At 43.4% G+C, this 23283-nt stretch overlaps 1 protein-coding gene across 1 annotated transcript in view; it reads right to left on the reverse strand.

Moving 5' to 3' along the window:
- WWTR1 (WW domain containing transcription regulator 1) overlaps nucleotides 1–16983 on the reverse strand; it is a 138750-nt gene extending 121767 nt beyond the window's left edge. Inside the window, 3 exon segments of the mRNA XM_077765890.1 lie at nucleotides 15921–16134; nucleotides 16137–16311; nucleotides 16723–16983. Coding sequence (XP_077622016.1) covers nucleotides 15921–16134; nucleotides 16137–16308 — 386 coding nt within the window. The 5' untranslated portion in view covers nucleotides 16309–16311; nucleotides 16723–16983.
- Between the last annotated feature and the right edge of the window lie 6300 nt (nucleotides 16984–23283).

The following is a 23283-nucleotide window of genomic DNA, read 5'->3' on the forward strand; positions in this document are numbered from 1 at the left end:
CAGTATATGAGAACAATGCACTTCGTTAGCCAGACCATGGGCCCCCTTACCACACACAAGGTGAACTGGACATTCCAATGCATGTGCAACTGGGAAATGTGCCTCCTGTAATGGTTTTCAACTAATTAACTAGGGCTGGCCAACTATTAGGTTAAATGAAAAGCACTGTGGCAAAACATGACTCACTTCACCATGGCTAATAATTTAAAAAGGCTGTGCTGGACCATCCCCTGAGCCGCTCACCTGACAAAGTTTCAGGCAAAAGTTTCAGCAATTCTGGATCTAACCTTTAAAATCGCTTCTTGAATGTTGACACTCCCAAATTGTCCATAATTATTGACCCTACCATCTAAGCTGATCCTACTGTTAAATATCTGTTAATAATCACTGACTGCTCAATACTTATTAAAATGTAAGCAACAGACAAATACAGAGAACAATGGATCCACTGTCTACCATATGGGTTACGGCCCTTGGACCTTCACAGAGAACTCCGCTTTCCAAAGCCCAAAGCACAGCCCTTCCTATCTTAACACACAGAAATGCAACATCAATAAACTCAAATTTAACTTTTTCAGACTACAGATACCTAAGCTTTTTAAAACGCTAAGTAAAAAAGCAATTATATTTGTAAAATACACTCGGGTGCAGCTTAACCATTAAGGAGCTCATCCTTTCTCCGTCCCTGCGTTTCCTTCCTTCAAGTTTTTCTACAATATCTATTTATGGTTGGATTTTATGTTGAAATGCACGAAAAGACAAGTACATGTTGGATGATGTAATTACTTAAGAATTCGTATTTGCCAAGAGTTCTATTTGCATAGGCTAATATTTCACACAGTAAAGACCCATAAAAGTGGAAACAGTTGCACCAGAGAATGTGTCCTCAGAAAACAGAAGTACTTTTATAAGCAACACTGAAGTTTACTGCTTCTTTTATGATTCTTAATCCCACCTACTAACTTTACATGTTCATACAAATCCCAAACCAGTAACCAGGCTACCAGGTGCTCCCAAATTAGCAAAACGCAGCAGAATATAATTAAACCCAAACTCCAACTCAAACCAGTTTGATATAATAAAATATGTTTTATTTACCTTATACTGTGACAGGATAAACTGGCCTCGGGCATTTACCTGCATTAAATTTGGAATCCCCTTTGCCAGTTATCAGAATCAGTTCCCGCAAGTGGAGAAATAAAGATAGGAAAGATAAACATTTATCTGAAACAACAGTTACATAATATTCTGGAACCATAAATTTTAACTGATACTCACCAAACATAATCTGCTATTTTTACGGCTGCAATTAAGTATGACATGTTCCAGCAATAACAGTCCTATGTGCTACAAACTGTGACAAAGGTTTTACCACAGCCAGGATTGGAGATTCATTTTCCTCATGGCAAGTGATTATCATAGAGTAATATTTTTACCCAAGTCTTTGAACTTATCTCTGTTAGTTATAGAACACTGATTTCAAAACACCTTGTTTTAACAGGTTGTTTGAATAAGCAAATGTGTGGCCTTCCCATATAGCACTGGATCTGTACAGTGACAGAAACATGCACCTTAGCAGGGACACCGTAGAGTAATATGGGAATTTATGGGATGCCCCTTACCTAATTGAGATGCTTGTTTTCTTCATTTTTCCCTCTTCTAAACTGGAATTAGTACCCCAGGCCCCATCCCTTGCCCTACCCTGAGGAAAGAAAGAAGCCTCAGTGGAAAAACCACTCACTGAACATCTTTCAGTTCTTATCTTCCTAGATGTCTAGGAAACATGACACAGAATTAACCAATCCTTTTTCTTGAAGACAATTTCTTCCCTGGATTTTTTGCACTATTTCCTGCATTTCCTCCAACCTCTCTGGCTGGCTGTCCTTTCACAGAGTCTACCTAAGCTTTTCTTCTCACCCAATCTGTAACCTCTCTCCATGGGATCTTATCCACACCTAGATTATATTATATAATAACTGTAAATATACAATATATAGTATAATTAGAGAGGGAAAGAGGCCTGAAAATATACCTGTATCGCCCTTGGATATCTTAAATTCACCTCAAACTCACATTTTCTCAGCCTCTTCTAAACTTACTGCCCGCTTGTTACAATTAGGGTACCTCCATTCATGCAACGTACAGCCAACAACCTGCAAATCTTCCTTCTCACCTCCTTTCCTCACTGTCCTTATTTAATACAACCCTGTCAAATTACCTCCTTAATATCCCTTAAATGATTTCATTATCACTCGAATGACTCCACTTCTTCCTTTTGCTAGAACCACGAGAGCAACTTCCCAGCAATTAAATCACTTTTCTGAGTATTTTCATTCTCAAGTGGTAGATGATTCAAGTCACTGCCCCTGAATTCTCAAACTGCAGCTAGAATGTCTTTCCCCATTTCATCCCAGTATGGCCCATAGCAGAAAGGGTTTGAAAATCTGATCAGCCTTGGAGCACCAAGGACATCAACTTCCAGAACCACAAAGCTAGATCCCAGCATCTGCACCACAGTAACCCCGACAAAGCCTTTCACCCAGAGACCTCTCCGTCAGGCATTACAGCTAGTACTCCATAATTTAATCCGTATCTACCCTCGGTCCTGAGGTTATGTAAGGGTCAACAAGGAAGAAGAACCACCTAAACCGTGCTTCCCACAATAGCAAACCAACCAACCACGGCCGTTATAAATTAAGTCAGGTCATGCGTCCTAACATCCCCAGAAGACGCACAAGCAATTGTGAATAGTGATTATATCCGAAAAGTAAAACCAGCGGGTGGTGTGCTGTTATTTTTCACTTCATATCCTTCAGTTCCGTTTCATACTATTGGTTTTGAAAAAAGCCAGCTTTTAAAAATAAACCTAAAAGAAAAGTCAGTAAGAGTTATGTCTGTTCATTTTAATTACATTTATCATTTGCTTGTATTTTCTACTTTTCGAAAGTTATCAATTGCTTCCTCAACCCCTGAACCCCTAGGCCACAAAATGTTTTTCATGGACAAACTGCTGAGAAAGACAAATATTCAGTATCTTATTATTTGCAGAAAAGCCACCACAAAGAATACTGATTCTTACTACATATCCAGCACATATATTTTTCTCGTCGCCGTGTTTGGTAGTGGGTCTGTAGCTGACAATGCTTACAGGTGGATTAGCCACAAGAAAGAACAGGATTTGGGTTTGTCTACAGTGTTCAGAACTGAAGTATACTAAAGTGTATTTTCAAAACAATGAGCATAGGGGCCACAAAGATAAAATATATTATGTACTAGAAAATAGATAATAGCCATCCTTTGTGCCACAGAATTTGTCTTCATATTAAGACTCAATTAGGGGTCTTAATATGAAATCCATCCAGGGGCACCTAGATGACTCAGTCCATTGAGTGTCTGACTTTGGCTCAGGTCATAATCTCACGGTACAGTTCATGAGTTCAAGCCCCGCGTCCGGCTCTGTCCTAACAGCTCAGAGACTGGAGCCAACTTCAGATTCTGTGTCTCCGTCTCTCTCTGCACCTCCACTGCTTGTGCTCATTCTCTCTCAAAAATAAACATTAAAAAAAATTTTTTTAAAGTCTCAATATTCAATCTTAGATTGTTTATTTTTGTTAAGTTAATGAGAGGTATAATGAACTATTTGGTTGATACGTAAAAGGTAGTTAGTTTCAAGGATGGATGGGAAAATAAAATGATATGTACAAAATGGATGGATGGATGAAGACAAAAAGGACAAAATTAAAAGATGCGGATCAGCACCTATCAAACTACCTGTGGAAAAAGATCAGGGTTTTCCTAATGTCAATCTGTCAAGAGGAACTAGTATGTGGTCCTCTTGTGAATGCCTTGTGTATAGCCTGGGCTACATGTGACTCACCACACAAACTTGGCACACCCAAACTACTGTTGTTCCATTAGACAACTCCACTGATCATGTGCTTAGATATCACAGCAGCACCATTTTGTGATACAAGTTTCTAAACATTCTTGACTTCTGTATCTAGCCTGTCATGGGCCAGTTGCATACATCTACACACTCGTGTCAGTTCACCGACCACACTTTGAATAGCACTGAGATGCGTGATCAGCCACTTCACACCGGAATGCTCTTCATTCTGATTGGCTGAGCATCCATCTAACTAGCCAGTGCATTTGCCAGACCATGTATCACCCTTGCATAAGGGTGGGTGTAATGATTAATAGTTAGGATAGTAGATGATAAATTAGATAACAGACAAGCTAAATAGATAATGAATTAGAGAGGGGCCAGACTGCTGTTCTTTGCATAAAGAGTATCTCTGGATAAAGTGTAAACAATGGTTCTCTCTAAACCAGGGATCCATGGAAGATCAGAAGAATTTATTTTTCCATTTTCATTCCTCAAGTAGTGCTTGGGTCTATATTATTTTCATAATTAAAAAGAGAAAAATCAGAAACAATCTAAATGTCCATCAATAAGGAATCAGTTTAAAAAATTTATATTACATCCATACAGTGGAATACTATGTAGTCCTTAAAGAAAATAGAGTAGCCATTTATGTACCAAAAAATAAATACCAAGATCTACTAAATGAAAAAAGGTGCAGGTGAGCACGTACAGAATACTATTTGCACGGTACTGAAAATAGTCTAAGTGGGTGTATATATACACATGCTTATACTCAGAGTTTCTCTGGAAAGACAAAAGAAACTGGTGCTCTCGAGAAGGGCAGAGGACGAGGGGAGGGTAAGACTTATCACAGTATATGCTTTGGTACTAATTGAATTTTTTATCATTTTCATGTATCTATTACCAATTTCAAAATCTTTTTTTTTTAAAGAAGTCATCTGACAACATTTACACATGATTCAGCATTGTAACTTAGCGTGAAAAGGCTCTCAGTAGGGTTGGAAGGATGTCCCTGAGAGGGAGGCCCCCAGCTGCTCCAGCCAGGTATCCTCGGGGGACGGAGCCTAGCTGGGGTTCGGTGGGATAATGGTGCTACTAAAATCTCAGTTTTGCCTTTGCCCAGTTAATCAGCCTAAGAGAAAGTGAGAAACTGTCCAAAACCACAAGACAGTATTTCAGGAACAGCCAGACCCACTAGCTATTCAATTATAAGCAGAAATGGCCGATTCAGTGGGGGTGGGCCTGAGTCAAGGGTAGCCTCAGAGCCTACTAACTTGGAAAGCAGAGACCACCCACTATTGTGGAAGAACACATGCTAAATTAGGAGATCCCTAACGGGTAGATCTATGATTGGTCAGATGGATGGATGAATTGTTATGAAAGTCTCTATCATTTCAGACTCTCTTAAATCAGTATAAAATCCTTAGTTCCTTCAAGAACTGGGATGATCTCAACATAGGACATAACAGTGGTGTCTTATGCTACATTCAGATAAAGCTAGGATTGGGGTACCTCAACATTAGGGGATGAGAGAGATGACATTTACTAGCGAAAGGTCAATGTGCCCATCCTAGCTGAGATTCCAAAGCCTCAATGGGATGTATAGTCATCCACCAACCATCACTTACCTTTCAATCCAAATCAGGCCAGACCTTTCTTGGTCTAAAAACACACCTTTAGCATTTCTGCCCCTGAACCTCTCTTCCTTCCTCCTCTTTCCGAGAAGACCTCTTTGCTCACCTACCCACATTCTTCCCTTTTTTCAAGGCCCATTTATGTCCAACCACCTTTACAGACTTCTCTGAACACCCTGTCTTTTCATCCATCTTCCTCTCCTCTGCATCACAGTATGAGGAACTATGATTCTATTCGGTCCAAGGGGCACAGACAAGATGGAATTACACTTCTGAGCATGGTAGATTCCTATAAGGAATGCTAGTGTACAAGCCTGCAATGCAAATGGACGGAAGAAAGTATTACCAGATTCTCTCCTTCTCAAGCATCCACCTATTTGATAGGCTCTGTGCTCAAGTTATATAACAACAAGCAAGACAAATATCAATCATGCCCTCACAGAGGTTATAGTATAGTGAGAAAGAGAAACAATTAAACAGAAATAGAGTAGTAGTGCGACAGGTAGGGAGACACAGGGTTATGGGAGAACGATAGCTAGAGCATCTAAACTAGCGTGTTGGGGCGGGGGGTGTGGGGAGGCGCCTGGGTGGCTCAGTCAGTTAAGCATCTGACTTCAGCTTAGGTCATGATCTCACAGTTCATGAGTTAGAGCCCTGCACTGGGCTCTCTGTTGTCAGCACAGAGCCCACTTTGAAACTCTATCTCCCTTTCTCTGCCCCTCTCCCACGCGCACGTGTGTGTGTGTGTGTGTGTGTGTGTGTGTGTGTTTCTCTCTCTCTCTCTTTCTCTCTCTCTCTCTGTCTCTCAAAAAGAAAGAAACAAACAGTGTGGGGGGCTCTGAGTCTGGGAAAAATCGCCTGCAGGAGTACCATTGAAGCTGATGCCTTAAGGTAGCATAGGAGTTAGCCAGGCAAAAAGCAGGAAAATAATGTTCTAAGCCCAGGTACCAAGTTTCTAAAGCCAGAGGGAGGACAGCCAATGGAGAATGAGGAGACGTTCAGGAGGCTGCAAGTGTCAGACCTGTAACCATAATAGAAAACGACTGCCCTATTATGGCATACCTCCCAAGAGCTTCCAACGGAGAGCAGCTGCTCGAGGCTCCGTCCCTACATAGGTCAGGAGTCAGCTCTTCAGCCTGGTTTTGTCTGTGTTCTCCCTGTTTCCCCAGCTAGACTGTCAGCTGCCTGAGGTCGGGAAACCTGCCACATATTTCTCCCCTTACAGCATACCGCAAGGCTCTAACGCACAAGAGAAGTTCAGTGATTTTTCATTGTCGATGCTGAAACAGCCAAAGATCCTTTTAGTGGCATGAAGGAAATGTCTTTGGAGATGGCACCCCCGCCGCCCTCCCCACTGGGACAATAACAGTCATAAGCAAACTTTCAGCAGTGCCTACTGTGCCAGCCACAGCACGAAGCACTTTACATATATTTCCCAATTTCACTTCATCTAATACCGCCGAGGAAGTGAATATCATTTCTTCCTTTCTTATTTATCATTGGCTGTGCCAGGATGGGACATTAAATGAAAGCTAGGAGGTCAGGAAGGAGTACACGCAAATAATAAGCTGAAGGAAATTCGTGTGACCTAAGGATCTGCCATAATCCTACTTCTTATCCTGAGGTGAGATGGAGAATTCTCAGTGAAGATGTTAGCAATTACTGTGTCAGGTAATCTCTAAAGAAAATAACCCAGGGGTGACTGGGCAGCTCAGTTGGTTAACAGCCAACTTCGGCTCAGGTCATGATCTCATGGTCTGTGGGTTTGAGCCCCACATTGGGTTGCATGCTGACAGTTCAGAGCCCGGAGCCTGCTTCAAATTCTATGTCGACCTCTTTCTCTGCCCCTCTCCCGCTCACGCTCTGTCTCTGTCTCTGTCTCTCTCTCTCAAAAATGAATAAACATTAGGGGCACCTGGGTAGCTCAGTCAGTTAAGCGTCCGACTTCGGCTCAGGTCATGATCTCACGGTCTGTGGGTTCAAGCCCTGCCCCGCGTTGGGCTCTATCCTGAGAGCTCAGAGCCTGGAGCTGCTTCAGATTCTGTGTCTCCCTCTCCCTCTCTGTTCCTCCCCTGCTCATGCTCTGCCTCTTTCTCTCAAAAGTAAATAATAAAACATTAAAAATAATTTTTAAAAAATGAGTAAACATTAAAAAAAATTTTTAAATAAAGAAAGAAAATAACCCAAACACAAGCAGTTCCCAAAGAGCATCCATTTAGTAACAAAAGTTCCAGGCTTCAGTTATAGAGCAACGGCTAAGGGATTTCCCCACACCCTACCTCCTCTACCCAAATCTACAATTCCGTCTTTATTTTTAAGTCATCTCTATATCCAACGTGGGGCTCAAATTCACAACCCTCAGAGCAGGAGACCCATGTTCCACTAAGCCAGCCAGGCACCTGATTTTACATGCTTCTTTGCTTTCTTTCTTTCTCCTATCATTTTTATAACTCCCCCTCCTCAATTTAAAAAGAAATGTTTATTGTAAGTCATTTGGAACATACAGAAAGGCATAAAGTAAACATGAAAAATCATCCCTAATTCAAGAAATGACCGCGGTAAAATAAACATTTTGGTATCAATTCTTCAGGCGGACACACACACATACCTCTGAAAGAAAATCAGGATTATGATATTACAATGCACTGTATGTTGGTATTTTTTGTGTTATATTCCACTTGTTTGATATTTAGGACTTATTTCCAAGCATTAATAATTAACTATTAAATCAAGACATATGAATGAAAATATGATACATATCCACAAAGCACACTGAAAAAAAAATTAAAACTTGATTCAAATATGAAACTCTCAACTATGAAAATAATGAAAGTCACAAAAAAGGTTTCGCAAAATATAGTCTGTAAAACATTCCTGAATGAATGGCAGTGGATGACAGTTGGAATCAAAATGTTCAAATCACATGAGTCTGTGAAATATGGACTGAAACTAGTTTTTTCTGATGAGTGACTTTGGAGTCCTTAGTGTATATTGTGAAATTCCAAGAGAGACATAGAGCATGCAACATATCCCAAACTTGCTGGTCCAGGAAACTCCATGTTCACAAAGCATCTGAATGGACTAGGGTTCCAAAGAACACAGTTTGGAAAACACTCCTCTACTGGTATTTCAATGCACTAAAACATGCACAGTCTCCCTCAGACCAGTGGAAGGGCCATCCTCTCAGAATCCAACCTTTAATAAGCCAATTACTGCCTAGGTGGCTCAATCAGTTAAGCATCCGACTTCAGCTCAGGTCATAATCTCGCGGTTCGTGGGTAGCTGACAGCCAGCTCAGAGCCTGGAGCCTGCTTCGGATTCTGTGTCTCCCTCTCTCTCTGACCCTCCCATGCTCACACACCTCTCTCTCTCTCTCTCTCTCTCAAAAATAAATAAAAAACATTAAGAAAAATTTAATAATTTTTATTTAATTACTTTAGTCCTCAGTCTTCCAAACCACCTTTCAAAAAAAATACACCCTGGATTGGTTGATTCTATTACTTCTATCACCCTCTCCTGTGGTTAGATATATAACTAAAGGAGGAAGGGAAAGGAGGAAATGATATGTAAGGCTGTAATTCCTACAAGTCTTTTTTTTTTTTAATGTTCATTTATTTTTGAGAGAGAGAGACAGTAGGGGAGGGGGCATGGGCGGGGTGGGGGGGGCGGTGTGGAAAGATAGGGAGACAAAGAATCTGAAGCAGATTCCAGGCTCCACGCTGTTAGCACAGAGCCCGACGCGGGGCTCGAATCCATGAACTGTGAGATCATGACCTGAGCCAGAGTTGGCCACTTAACCAACTGAGCCACCCAGGCGCCCCTGTAATTCCTACAAGTCTTAAGTCAACTGATCAACAAACAAAAACTAAGACTCAGTACTGCCTCAGACCTGTGCAGCAATTTATCTCTCATCAACCTCTGCAATTACAAAGGCAATTAGAAGTAACCTGGGTTTTTTCCTTGAAACTACTTTACTAACATTATTTAATGAACCCTTTTTAAAAGCCCCCCATAAGTATACCTGATCCTGACATCAATTAGGTCACCCGCCCTCCCTGTCACATCTGTGTTCCCTGTAAAGTGATATGCATCTAATAATGGTGGAAAACTTGATAAGAATAAAATGTAAGTAGGCACTGTAGTTACACTTCCATTGCTAGTTTGTTTTTCTCAACACCTCTCTCTCCAGCACCAAGAGCTCCAAATTTGACCACCCAGACTGCGTTCAGAAACAAACTCTAATGCTCCATCCACCACTCCAGAGTTATCTGGTCACCAAAGACACCTAATTACAGGGCCCAATTATGGGCACCTAATTGGTATGAGGCATCATGGTGCAGGGGCAGTACAGGTTGTAGAATCACACGATTCTAATCCCATCCCTGCCACTCACTGGATATGTGACCCTGGGCCATTTACTCAACTTCATTGAGCCTCAGTTTCCTCAAAAACAAAATGAGATAATAACATGTACCTATTCACAGGGTCACAGTGAGGGTTAACAAAAAGTATATATGTGAAAGCACCTGGGATTATGAAAAAAAAAAGTTTCCATACACACGTGTTGGGAGTGTGCCCCACAGGTGATCCTCGTGCTATGTCTCTGGAAAGCATGGCCTCAGCTCCAGGCCTTGTCTGGCATAGAGCAGGCCGTCAACAGATGCCACTACCTCCCCTCTTCTCTCTCCACTTCTTGACCCCTCCCCCTCACATCTCCCACCTTTCATACAAAATGGCCCAACTAGTAGCCATGTGCCAGATTTAAAAAAAAAAAGAAAAAAAAGTAGATCCTCCTCAGAAGGGACTGGGTATCCTCCACCCAAGGGTGAGGGTACCCATGGTGAGCATTCCCATTTAGGTTTTTTTAAAAGGAAAGTGACTGTGTCTTTATTTTAAATTTAGAAATGTGACTTTCAATTCCAGATCTAGGTTGTCATCCACAGCCATAACTATAACTGAGAGTCACAACCAGCTTAACCTATTGCCAAGGTGTCTGCATCTGACTTTGACAAGGTAGAGAGTGTATATGTGTGGAGAGAGAGGAAATGGGAGGCAAGAACAAACTTGTACTGAAAGCCTGCTAGATGCCAGGCACTTCAAATATGTTATCTCAATGAGTCTTTAAAAATACCATGAAATAGGTATTACTATTATAATAAGTATTTGACACACACTGAGGCAGCTGGCGATACTTTTTTAAGAACAAAAGGCCCTTCATGAAAACAACTATATTATATTGCCATCTAAAGGTAAACAGAGAAAAACAAGCCTGAGTCAGCTCTTCTTTCTATATCATCTTTTTTAATGTTCATTCAGTTTTTGAGAGACAGAAAGAGACAGCACAAGGAGGGACAGAGAGAGAGGGAGACACAGAATCTGAAGCAGGCTCCAGGCTCTGAGCTGTCAGCATAGCATCCAAAGTGGGGCTCGAACGCATGACCTGTGAGATCATGACCTGAGCTCAAGTCAGATGTTTAACCAACTAAGCCACTCAGGCTCCCCCAAATTCCATTCTTTTTTAAGAAAATAAATTTAAAACAACTTTTTGTTTGTTTGTTTATTCATGTTGGCAGGGGTAGAGGGGAGAGAGAGAGAATACCAAGCAGGGGCCACGCTGTAAGTGTAGAGCCAGACACGGGCCTGGATCCCACAAATTGTGAGACTGGCACCTGAGCTGAAATCAAAAGTCAGGGGCTTAACTGAGTAGACAACCTGGCTGCCCCTAAAACAAACTTTTAAATAAATATTTTTGACTAAAAAGGATTTGAAAATGTTACCTCCCACAAACATTTCTTTGTTACTCAAGCACGTACTCCAGCAAAATGAGGGCATAAGCGAACAAAGAAGAAGACACGAGAAAAGGAAATACTATTTCCACCCACGGAGAAAAGTAAAAGTCCCAAGATAACAGCTCTGTTGTATGCCTAGAGAACAATCACAATCCAGAACGGCACAGAAAGGTAAAGGAATGTGGGCATAAAAGCTTAAGGAAAAAAGACTTGATAGAACTGGTGAAATTTAGAACCTAAAAAATTTTGAGAGGCAAGTAATACACAAATGTATAAAAAGGCAATTAGAAATACTTGAACAAATGTTTAAGAAAGTCAAGGTCCAATTATGAAGAAACTAAATGGTGATACATATTTAAACAAGTGATGAAGAGTTTGATGAAAAGAAAGAATCCATTTGACTGTGGTGCTCGATGTATTCTCCCCTGACTGGCCACTCCTGGCCACTCCTGACACCAGACCCAATGGAACAAGTCTAACATTTAATCTGAATATAAAAGGCAACTAATTATATATATAGAAACATAATAACATAAATATCTCTAGATTTTCAACTTTAATAATAATTGATGAATAAAAAGGTCAATTTAAGAGCAAAGCACAAAACTTTTATTACTGGTTATGGGTTCAGGGCTTTGGCCCGTTAAGGTGTGATCAAAAAAAGAGAATGGTAGGGGCGCCTGGGAAGGCTCAGTTGGTTAAGCATCAGACTTCAGCTCAGGTCAGGATCTCACGGTTCCTGGGATCAAGCCCCACGTAGGGCTCTGGGCTGACAGCTAGCTCAGAGCCTGGAGCCTGCTTCAGATTCTGTATCTCTCTCACTCTCTGACCCTCCCATGCTCACATTGTCTCTCTCTCTCAGAAATAAATAAAAAACATTTAAAAAATTTTTTTAAAAAAGAGAATGATAGAACAGGTAGCCCCCAAACCTTCTTGACTTACAAAATGGGGAATCAAGAACACTATCGAAAGTTGACAAAAAATAACAAAGGTGATCTAACAGACAAACTAAAAGTAATATAAATATTAAATGTGGGAGAGGAAAAAAAATAGTTTAAGGAGCTAAATTCTCATTATCAATCAGAAGTTAAAAGCTGATGATAAATCAAAAAATTGTGTTAAAAGCATATTAGGGTTAAGGAGGCAACAATGTAAGAATTAAGTACAAAACCAGTTAAAAAAAAAAAAACTAAAAGGCTCCTTCTGTGAGCCTTGAGGAGGTGAAGGAAACCATTGTTTTTAACAAAAGTCCTTCTGTACTATTGGACTTGTTACCAAGCGCATAGATCACTTTGACAAAAATAATTTTCTATGACACATTTTCAGAAAAGGCAAAACACTAAAATTATTACTAAAAATTAGGAGTGGCAGGCAAATGTATATATTTAAGAGTGAGGGTAAAATATTCTTTCTTACAGATGTTATTCAAATAAAATTTTTCTGTAAGAAGGTAAAGTTCAGTTGAAGCCAATTTTTTTCTTCGTTATAATTCTCTATTTTCTGGTTTATGTGTAACAAACATGTATCCCACTTATAACTAGGATTTTAAATTTTTAATGTGATCAGTGGTCAAAGTCAGTATGTCAGGGGGCTAAGAGCCTAACACCTACACCCCCCACCCATCCCCAGCCATCCCACCCCCCCAGGGCCTGACTTATGTGCTTTAGAGGGCAGTAGGAACAGGGCAGCAAGTTTAAGAGGCTGTGTGTTTTAACATGGACATCTCCACTTTTACATGCCACCTTAAAGAAACACCACTGGAAAGGTGTGACTACTCAGGGAAGGTCCCCTTTAAAAGGTAACAGAAAGTCATTACATCATATACCTAGGAACAATCTACCTAAGTAAATGACAAAAAGCTTTTTAATGTGCAGGCTTTGTTTCCCATAAAGCTCATTGTTCAGCGGGGAAGTGACACAGGGAATAAAGGTGGGAATGAGGAAAATGGAAAACTGCTCTGTAAGTAGAGGTCAACAGATTCAGTCCAGAGTCTGCCATTAAATAACCACATGGCTTTCTCAAAGCCATGGCTTTGGGTGTTCTAGCCAAAAAACAAAACGAAAAAAACCTGACCCTTGCTAAAGCTAAAATACTTTAATTGCTCATTTATAAAGGCCTCAACTGACAGAATCAATAATAGGATGTTATTGCTAGCCCCATTTCACAGATGATGGAGCAAAATAGATTTTATGAAAATTAATTCAGGGTCAGTGTCACCATCTTTCAAGCTTCTATTTAATCCATCAAAATACGTTGTCTTTGGAGGCTACATAACAAAGTATGACATACAACATTTTAAGGGACTCCACTGTTAAACAGTCCCCCCCCCCAAAAAAAAAAACTCAGAGAACAGAGAACTCCTGGCAGATTTCTTATCCTGAAAGACAATAGTCATGATGACTTATTTCTTCAATTCCCTTAACTACTTGGCCAAAAAGTTTCCGGGAGCCATAGATAATCAGGCTAACCTATTTGTGGTCTTCACTGACTATCGAAGGGGAAATGAAGATACGTTCTGCTTCCGGCTGTGAAGTGGTTGTAGTTGGGGGGGGTGGGGGGCTGGACAAATGAATCAGAGGCAACTTTCTCTAAACCCAAAGCTAACTTCCATTTTTGCCCTAGGCAACCCTAGCTCTAACTTCATATTTTTAATAACCACAGTTATACTGATCATGTATCATATGTTTGTGTGTATATAGATTCATAAACACAGTTTAAAAGTCATTTGAGACCAAAAAAGATCCCCCTAAATTACTGTAAATTATTGGACCTTTTTCTATTTGTATTTATTACTAAACCCATTTCTATAAAAGCCGCAATATCCAAAACTGCACTTACCTAAGTAAACTTAATATATTATTTTAGAGCTTTATGTACCACAGAAATTAATTTCAACCTTTAGAACAATATCATCACATTTAGAAAAAAAATCACGTTACTACATCACATACTTGAATTCCACCAGCCACTCAGAAGTCAAAGTATTTAGTACATGTCCACACTAAGAGTACATGTCCCACGCAAAGACTGGGAGAAGGCCAGATGTGGAATCAAATGACCATCAAGTCTGTTTCAGGACAAGTGCTTCTCAGCATCACACCAATTCCAGAAACAAAATAAAGAACTCCTCCTTGCACAAGATCTCAACAGCTTTGGGATGGGGAAGGAATAATTGATCACCACTATGAGTCAGACTTGACTATACTAAGCCGCATCCATTACTGTGTGTTTGTTGTTAGAGCCAACTGACAGTAATCAAAGTATCAAATGTTAGCACCAAAGAAAGGCTTGATTATATATTTTTTAAAGACGACATGTCTTAGCATAACTTTTAAAGTGAGGCTTCTCCATCAAAGAAATATGGGCTTTAAAATAAACTCTAAGGGGGCGCCTGGGTGGTTCTGCTGGTTAAGCGTCGAACTTCGGCTCAGGTCATGATCTCACGGTTCGTGGGTTCGAGCCCCCGCGTTGGGCTCTGTACAGACATCTCAGAGCCTGGAGCCTGCTTTGGATTCTGTGTCTACCTCTGTCTCTGCCCCTCCTATGCCTGCGCTCTGTCTCTCTCTCTCAAAAAATGAATAAATGTTTTTAAAAAGTTTTGTAAAATATAAAAATAAATAAACACTAAGGCAAGTTCTAAGACGAGGAGTTTCCCTCCCTGGCAGACAACTGCCAACGAGTGCAAGCAATCATGCAGGAACCAAATGGTCCAGCTGGCAAGACCTCCATCTAGGCCATCAAGAGCCTGACCCGCCCCCCACTCTTGACCTCACTGGTTACATTTCACGTTCCACCTTGATTTCTCTTCTGTAATATAATTATCTTCGGTTTCCACAATTGAAACGATCTTCTTCATGTCTGTGAATGTATTTCCCCCCGTACAGTCTAATTCGAATCTAATGTAAAAGCCATTACATCAAAAACCCTTAACAATGTGGAAGGGAAGAAGAATGGCAAAACAGGCTTCCTGATGCGATGGTATTTTAGGTTACTAAGTGCAACATAATAAAACTCCTGACCCAATTTCCACACAATTGATTTTCCACTCCACAACGACTTCACCACCGAGTTGCTAATTACATCACTGTGCTGTGTGGTCATTACATCACTCAGCTGGGAGCAATCAGGCCTATCAGGCAGCGTTAGCTTCTCCAGCTTGCTTTCCCCAAGAATGGAACGACTGCAGACCACCTACACTACCAAGAGTCTCTCTCCTCCCCAAGCCTCAGAAACTTTCTCGAATTTATCTGTATCACATCCCAATGGACCAGGCTCTAGGGCATCTGACTTGGGAGTGGACAGGTAAGAGTGTAAGGGTTTGTGCCCAGAAGTCTATATCCATATTCCAGATTCAGGGGAAAGTCCTCTATGTGCTTCAGGGGAATCATCCCAAACTCTTCCCCCCCCCCNGACTTCCAGACCCCTGAAGTCTGGAACTTCCAGGACCCAGAGACTCACTCCCTATTTCCACTTTACCAGATCTTTTGGAAAGAAAGTGTAAAGACACACACACACACACACACACACACACACACGCGACGCACACCAACAAGCATGCGCGCCCAGGACACCGGGCCCCTGTGCCCCACTGGCTTCAAGCTGACTTACTTGAGGAAGTACCTCTGGCCAGTGGCCGTGAAGGTCATCTCCCAGCCGGGGGGCAGCGGCAGCTCGTCGGTGACATCGTAGGACTGCTGGCGTAGGTGCGCGTGTTGTTGCGCTGGACTGCCTGCAGCACCCGCGCCGGTGCCCAGCTGCAGGGACGCGGGCGACGAGTGCGAGCGGACGTGCTGGGCGCCGCTGGCCAGCCGGGGCCCCGGGNAGAGTCCGGCTCCTTGAAGAACGACTCGGGCAGGATCTTCTTCCGCCACGAGCTGGGCTTGGGGTTCATGACCGAGTTGAAGAGGGCTTCGAGGTCCGTGTCTAGATCCTGCGTGACGTGGATCACTTGCTGCCCGGGTGGCGGGAGCGGAGGGGGCACCGAGGCCGGATTCATCTTCTGCAAGGAGAAAGGAGGTCAGGTCAGCCTTTCATTTAAAGTCGGAGGAGGGGGTTCGGGGGCAGAATAGAAACAAAAGAAAAAGAGGAGACGGATAGGTGTCCGCCTCAAAATCCCAGACACTCAGCGGTAAGGCCAGCCGGATGGGGGAGGGGTCCCTCCAAGGCTGGAGAATTATGCAACTTTCTTGAAGCAAATAAGTTGCCGGGAGGAGGACGAAAAGGAAGGGCGGGGGAGGGAGAGTAACTGCGCTCAGGAGGTTGCTGAACTGCCGGTGGCAAAGGACTGGTCGTAACCATCCCCAAAGTCTAAACCCAAACCAGCTCCACGAAGTCTCGACTCCGGAAGCCCCAGGAGCCCGGGCGCCCCGGGCTGGAGCGGGGCGAGCGGGCGCTCTCCCGCGGGCTCTACCTGGGCGCGCAGCAAAGCCGAGTCTGGGCGCGCGGCAGCCGCCGTCCCGCCCGAACTCGCCGTCGGGCCTCAGTCGCTCGGGCGCGTCCCGAGCTCGCAGGGCTGTAGCTGGGGCCCGGCTGGCAAATCCCGACTCCGTGCCTGGCAGCCGAGGGGCTTGGGCTCTCACATCCCCCGAGCTGGCCTCAGGCGTTCGCGCTCCGCGAGAAGGAGGCGGAGGAGAAGCAGACAGCGCGGCCGCCGCGGCTCCCGGACTGTCCCATAAACAAAGTTTGGAGCGAACTCCCACTCCCAGAAAGGAGGCGGGCCCGAAAGTTGAGCTGTTGAATTATGCATGACCTTCAAGTCCTGAGCCTGCCTGCCTGCCTCCTCTCGTCCCTCCCCTTCCTTCTCCTCCCCCACCCGGCTCCAGAAAACCCTGGGCGTGATAGGTACTTGGCTGGGTAAGAGGAGACGGGTGCCCCCCACCCACTCCTCCGGGTCGCGCGGACCTCTCCCGCGGAGGCCTGGACCTGCATTCCTTTGGGTTTACTACGGACTTAGGGCGGGATCAAAGGGAAAGTGGCCTGCTCCGGTTTAATCAAGGGCTTGTGGACCGAAACTAAGGCTGGGGGCGGCGGAGGGCACGCGAGTGAGCGGCCCAGGCCGAGGAAGGGCAGATCCGGGGTGCCGCGCCCTCCCTTCCTGCGCAGCGGCGAGGCCGGGAGCTCCCCGGGCGCCGCACGGATCTGAGGGTCTGCCTGAGGGCGGGCTCGGGTGCGCCCTGGCGCAGGGAGGCAAGGCCGGCCTTTCCACGGGAGGCTGCTTAGCGCTTGTGACCATATTTGGTCTGGCGAGGAGGCATCTTGGCTGTTTGGCTAGCAGTTGTCTGCTAAAGCGCAGACGGTGCCCAGAAAGTGCCTCTGTCACTAGAGATGCGGATTCGTCGATGGGTGCGTTGTAAACAACCTCCAAACCATTCGTCAATCCTTAGTCTCCTCTACGGGTTACTCAGGTCACTAGAAATTGAAGAAGAAACCTGGTCAAAGCTGGGTGCTGGAAAGGGAGAGCAATCGCGCCCCCCTCCCCCGCGACATCCGCACGGTTGTGGGAGGATTGGAATGTCCCGGACGCCCTCCAGAGAGCCTGGAGCCTGGATGGAGCCCGCGCAGGTGGCTGGGAGTAGAGAGGGTGCGCCAGTGACCCGGAAAAAACCACCCACCCTCCCACTGACTGGATCTAGGAGAGCAGTGGAGACCCCCAACCCCTAGATCTAGCTTGGCAAGACAACTGCGGGAAGTAGGAGGCGGCCTTGGCCTTCGGAGCAACTCAATTCCGTCTTTCTCGTGTCCCCTTTCCGGGGAGGGAGGTGGGGGAAGGGAGAATGGCTGCGAGGTAAGTTACGTTTCATAAAGCCCCTATCCCACCCCATTTGATTCAAACAAGTTTATGAAATAAATCAAATGAGGCAATATATATATATAATCGGGACTTAACAGTGGTTGGACTTAGGATTTCTTGACTTTAGAATGGTGCGAAAAAGATATACATTCAAACTTTACCTCGAATTTTGAATTTTGATCTTTTCCCAGGCTAGCGATATGCAGTATCACACTCTCAGGATGCTGGGCAGCGGCAGCCACAGCGCCCAGTCAGCCCTGACATCAGAAGGGTAAATTTACAACTTACATGTGCAGCCATTCTGTAACCGTATAACAATTGTCTTTCACTTTCACACAGTAGGCAATAAATTACTTAAGATGTTCAACACTTTTTTATACAATGGGCCAGCTGCAAGCTAATGTTAAGTGTTCTCAGCACATTTAAGATAGGTGAGGCTAATCTATGATATTCCCTATTAAATGCATTGTCAACTTATGATATTTTCAATTTACAATGGATTTATCAGGACCTCTTCCTACCTAAATCAAGAAAGATGTATAAAAAAACACTTTAAAGAGCACCTAGCCCATCTGCATACCTGTCTGTTAAATAAAATAGAATTGTATTTAAGTACAAGTATTGCACCTCAACATTTTTATAAGGGTGAAATAAAGTCAAAATCTGGAGTTGCCTTGAAGGAGAAAAGTTAACAGGAAAAACAAGACCACCCCATAGTTTCGCCTTGGAAAAGACAGGGGAGTACTGTATATGGGGGGCCATTCCTCAATGGCTACTCCCTGTCACTGCCCACAATAGAGCAGAGCCCACCAAAATGAGGCACTCCTCACCCCATCATCTGCACTTGAGGGTGTGCTTCAATTCCAGACTCCCCACAGAGTGGGAAAAATCAGGGCTGCCTTAGAGAAAGATAGCCACATGGGTCACCTTCAAAGATAAGCAGACAGAGCATAGTTCCTTGTAAGAGACTCTGGAAACCCAGATTTCCTGTGCAGCAAAGTTCTCTGCCCAGAAAAAGACCAGCAGAAGGAAGAGGAAAGCTACCACAGGTCACTCCGTGGGAAACAGTATCTTTGCAAGCCAGCATCAGAAGCCACCACAGTTATAACAATTGGGGCAATGAATTATGAAACTAGAGGAAGTGACTGGCACCAAATGGTTACTAATCAGAAGCCACAAAGCTGACTGGATGATTTAAGGATGGAAACTGAGTCTAGCCTTACTCCAGGAAGGTTCTCACCGAAGAAAAAAGGGCCTGCCTTTGTAAAGGGTACCTGGCAACTACCAGAGAAGAAACTGCTGGGGGAGCCATGAGAATCAGCCAGTGAGAATCAGAGGTGGGATTAGATGAGCAAAGATGATGCCTTCATTCCTTTCCAAGCTTTAAGAAATAGTGGAAGACAGAGAAGTAGATGCCTGAAATGGGAAATTGCCCAGGCCGGGGGATAAGTCAAAGGAAAAACCCCCAGTTCTCAAATAGCCTATATGATGTGATAGTGGACAGTTGAAGACATTTGCTTCAGTCCTTCAAACCACAGCTTCAGATGACATAACATTAACAAGTGTCTTGTATGTGTCAGGTACTACCATATGAGGAAGCATGGTGGAGTAGCTATGTGTATAATCTTTGGAGCAAAATACCTGAGTCACCTTGAACAAAATACTTGAGCTTTCTATTCCTGGGCTTCCTCCTTTGTAAATTCAGTAGAATCCACTTCACAGGATTCTAGGTTAAAACACTACAAATTTTATCCATTGACCCATGATAGAACACAAGGTTTGAAGTGCCTTGCTCTACTGTCTTTATTGGCCAAGTAAAGCTTCCCGAGGTCACAGATTATTCATATACAAGTTGGAGGTAATATTATAGTAGTCCATGACCTTGTTGCTTTACAATGGACCGCCTTCCTGTTAGTCACACCCTGATGGGGTCCCTTCCTGCTTAAATCTGGACCAGGCCAGTGACTTGCCTTAACCAAAAAAATAAACACTGAATCTGTGCTAGTTCGCCCACTGCATCCCACTCCATCCCCCTCTTAACCACTAAGAAGGTATGGAAGTCTCTATTTTTGTACTTTTGGGACACCTAAGTCACAAGGTAAGAAATCCAACTACCTGGCTGGAGAAACCACATGGAGAGGGAAAGGCCCTGAGATATGTGGAAAGAGGGAGAAATCTGAGGTGAGCCCAGCCCCTAGTGATCCCACGAGCTAACTGCAAACACCTTAGTGACCACCATCAGAACGAATAAAAGAACCACAGAGCCTAGCCCGGCCCAGATTGCAAAACTGTGAGCAAATAAAATGGGTATTTGGTTTAAGTCATTCAATTTTGGGAATTTTTTTTAAATGTTTTTTTTTTATTTATTTCTAGGAGAGAGAGAGAGAGACAGCGTGAGCAGGGGAGGGTCAGAGAGAGAGGGAGTCACAGACCGAAACGGGCTCCAGGCTCTGAGCTGGCAGTCAGGACAGAGCCCGACGCGGGGCTCGAACCCACGAACCGCGAGATCATGACCTAAGCGAAAGTCAGATGCTTAGCCAACTAAGCCACCCAGGCGCCCCAATTTTGAGAATTTTTTTAATGCAGAATGAACATTCAAAGGAATAAGAAAATGCAAATGAAGTTTTTAACACTAATTCTTTTACATACTAAAGCACTCAACAAATAATGGCTGTCATTTAAGTCTCATGGAGACCTTCAGAATATATAATATATTGTATACCCCTATTTTACAAGTAAGAAATCTGGCCCAGTGAATTTTTTTTTTAATGTTTTATTTATTTCTGAGAGAGAGAGAGAGGGCANGCCACCCAGGCTCCCCCCGGTGAATTTTAAAGTATGCTGTCCAAGTACATGCAATGAATTCATGAAAAAATCCCTCATCTTCAGCCCAGGATTTATCCTAGATCAGAATGCTTTTTCTACTCGCCCAGCCCGTGTAAGCCAGAAGTTGCTCTGTGGTACTGTCATTTTCAGCCTCCCGCCTGCTTATCTCATAGAGAAACTCCGCAGTTTTATATGATAATCAATTGAGAGTAAGGGAATTTTTCCCTCCACTTGCGAAGACTCTCCACTAGAAGTTGATTCCCGCTTCCTAATCGTCCCCTCAACACACTTATGACAGAAAGCTTCCCCGAGCCATCCATCTCTCCTCCCTCTCTGTCTCTACATCCAACCAATAGCGAGTGAGTCTTTATCCTGGTGTCCCTCAAAACCATCCTTCCTTTCCTACTGCCACAACAGGATCTTATCTCCAAATGCTTGCAGTGGCCTCCTACCTGGTTTCTCTGCCTCCAGTCTCTCCTTTTTGACCTCCTATTGCCGTGATGTCATTCCCTGGTTCACAAGCTTTTAACTGCCCACAAGAATAAAGGTCAGAGCTGTCAATCTAGCACGAGAGGACTCTCACAACAAACTGCCATCTTCCTTCCTTTCTGACCTTGATTCTTACACAAATGTGTCTTCATCTACTCCAGCCAGGCTCTGACCCAAGCATATTTAGCCTCTTCGTTTACTACACCTATTGCTCTGATTGAACCCTGCTCAAAACTGCCCTCCATACTCCATTGTCAAGACTCCATTAGTATCTCTCCCCTAAATTCACATTATTTTTGTCTTTTTCTTTGTTTTCTTGTCTGTTTCACACATAATCATATACAACACTGCCTCATATTCTAACTTTTACCTCAGTTATCTCTTGCCTCCTCAACTATAGCTGGTGGGGCTAGAAGAATCTTTTATTTCTTTCTGGAATTGCTCCTCTGAAGCCCAGAATTCTTTAATGAGGGCATAAGGATCCTAACATGATTTTGCCCATTTCTCTTTTGGCACCCACGGGTGTACTCTAAACAGTTGGTAAGGCAACCTCTCACCATTCATTACAGTTTGGGCACTGAATATGAACTCAGCTCTTGAAGAGAACTGCAGGCTCTTTGAAAACAAGTCCAAGAGGGCTTCATTTTCTTTTTGTGTTAACCCACGTCTAATAAAGTATTGTCCACACAGCCCAGTGGCTGTTGTCCTGACACTGTCATCTGCCATATTTGCCTCAGGAAAGCCACAAGCTCCTTTTCTCAGCCCTAACCCTCTGAATTGCTGACTTGGTGTGAGTGACTGACTCCAGCTATGGTGAATGGTCAGAAACTTGGTGGGGTGGGTAAGTTGTTAGAGGACTCCAGCCCAGAAGCCCTTGAGGCAGAACCTGTCTGGGCTTGCTGAACCAGTAAGTAGAAAATTCCCAGAGCAGGATCACCATTAGCAACTGAAGAGGAACGAAACAGACAAGGACCTTGAATAGATAAGGGTTTGAATAATCAAGAGTTCAGAAAACTGTTGCTTAAGATTAATCTTTATTTCAATAGGAGAATGAGTTGACCAGTTCCTTGACAAGTCAGATATGACACTTGTGTATTCATAATTTACTGCATCCCAAATGTCAAGCACAATGTCCAGCATATAGCAAGTTTACAAGTACTTAGATCAAAATGAGTTGGCCCTGTCACACATTTTTGCACTTACTCTTCACAGGTACACGTCTCATTGTCAGGCTTCACTTTGGTGTTCCTAATAAATGCATCACTGGCATGATCATAAGGAAGATAATTTTGATAATGATGATGATGATGGATGGGAGTCTGTTCTGCCTCATGTTATCTATTGCTTCAACAATGCAGTTGGACTAGAGGAAAGGGGGAATTTCTGACATTTAGTCTTTACTTGGGTACTGTGTGCAGGTGGTTTATCCTCCAGTATTTTCACTATTTTTTGTTTACTGGGGAAGATATTTTTAAGTGGAAAAAAAATAAATTAGTAAATATTTTCTTCGAGGGGCGCCTGGGTGGCTCCATCAGTTAAGCATCTCACTTCGGCTCAGGTCATTATCTCATGGTTCATGAGTTCAAGCTCTGTATCGGGTTCTCTGCTGTCAGCACAGAATCTACTTTGGATCCTCTGGCCCCTCCTTCTCTGCCCCCGCCCCCAACTTGTTCTGTGTGTCTCTCTTAAAAATAAATAAAACATTGAAAAATAAATAAATAAATCAACAAATATTTTCTTAGAGAAGAAAAATAGATCAACTATCAAGATACATTGCAAAGCAGGGCACCTGGATGGCTCAGTCAACTAAGTGCGTGACTTTGGCTCAGGTCATGATCTCACAGTTTGTGGGTTCAAGCCCCATGG

This window comes from Crocuta crocuta, unplaced genomic scaffold, assembly GCF_008692635.1.
Source record: "Crocuta crocuta isolate KB4526 unplaced genomic scaffold, BGI_CrCroc_1.0 scaffold54, whole genome shotgun sequence".
In the NCBI taxonomy this organism is placed as follows: Eukaryota; Metazoa; Chordata; class Mammalia; order Carnivora; family Hyaenidae; genus Crocuta; species Crocuta crocuta.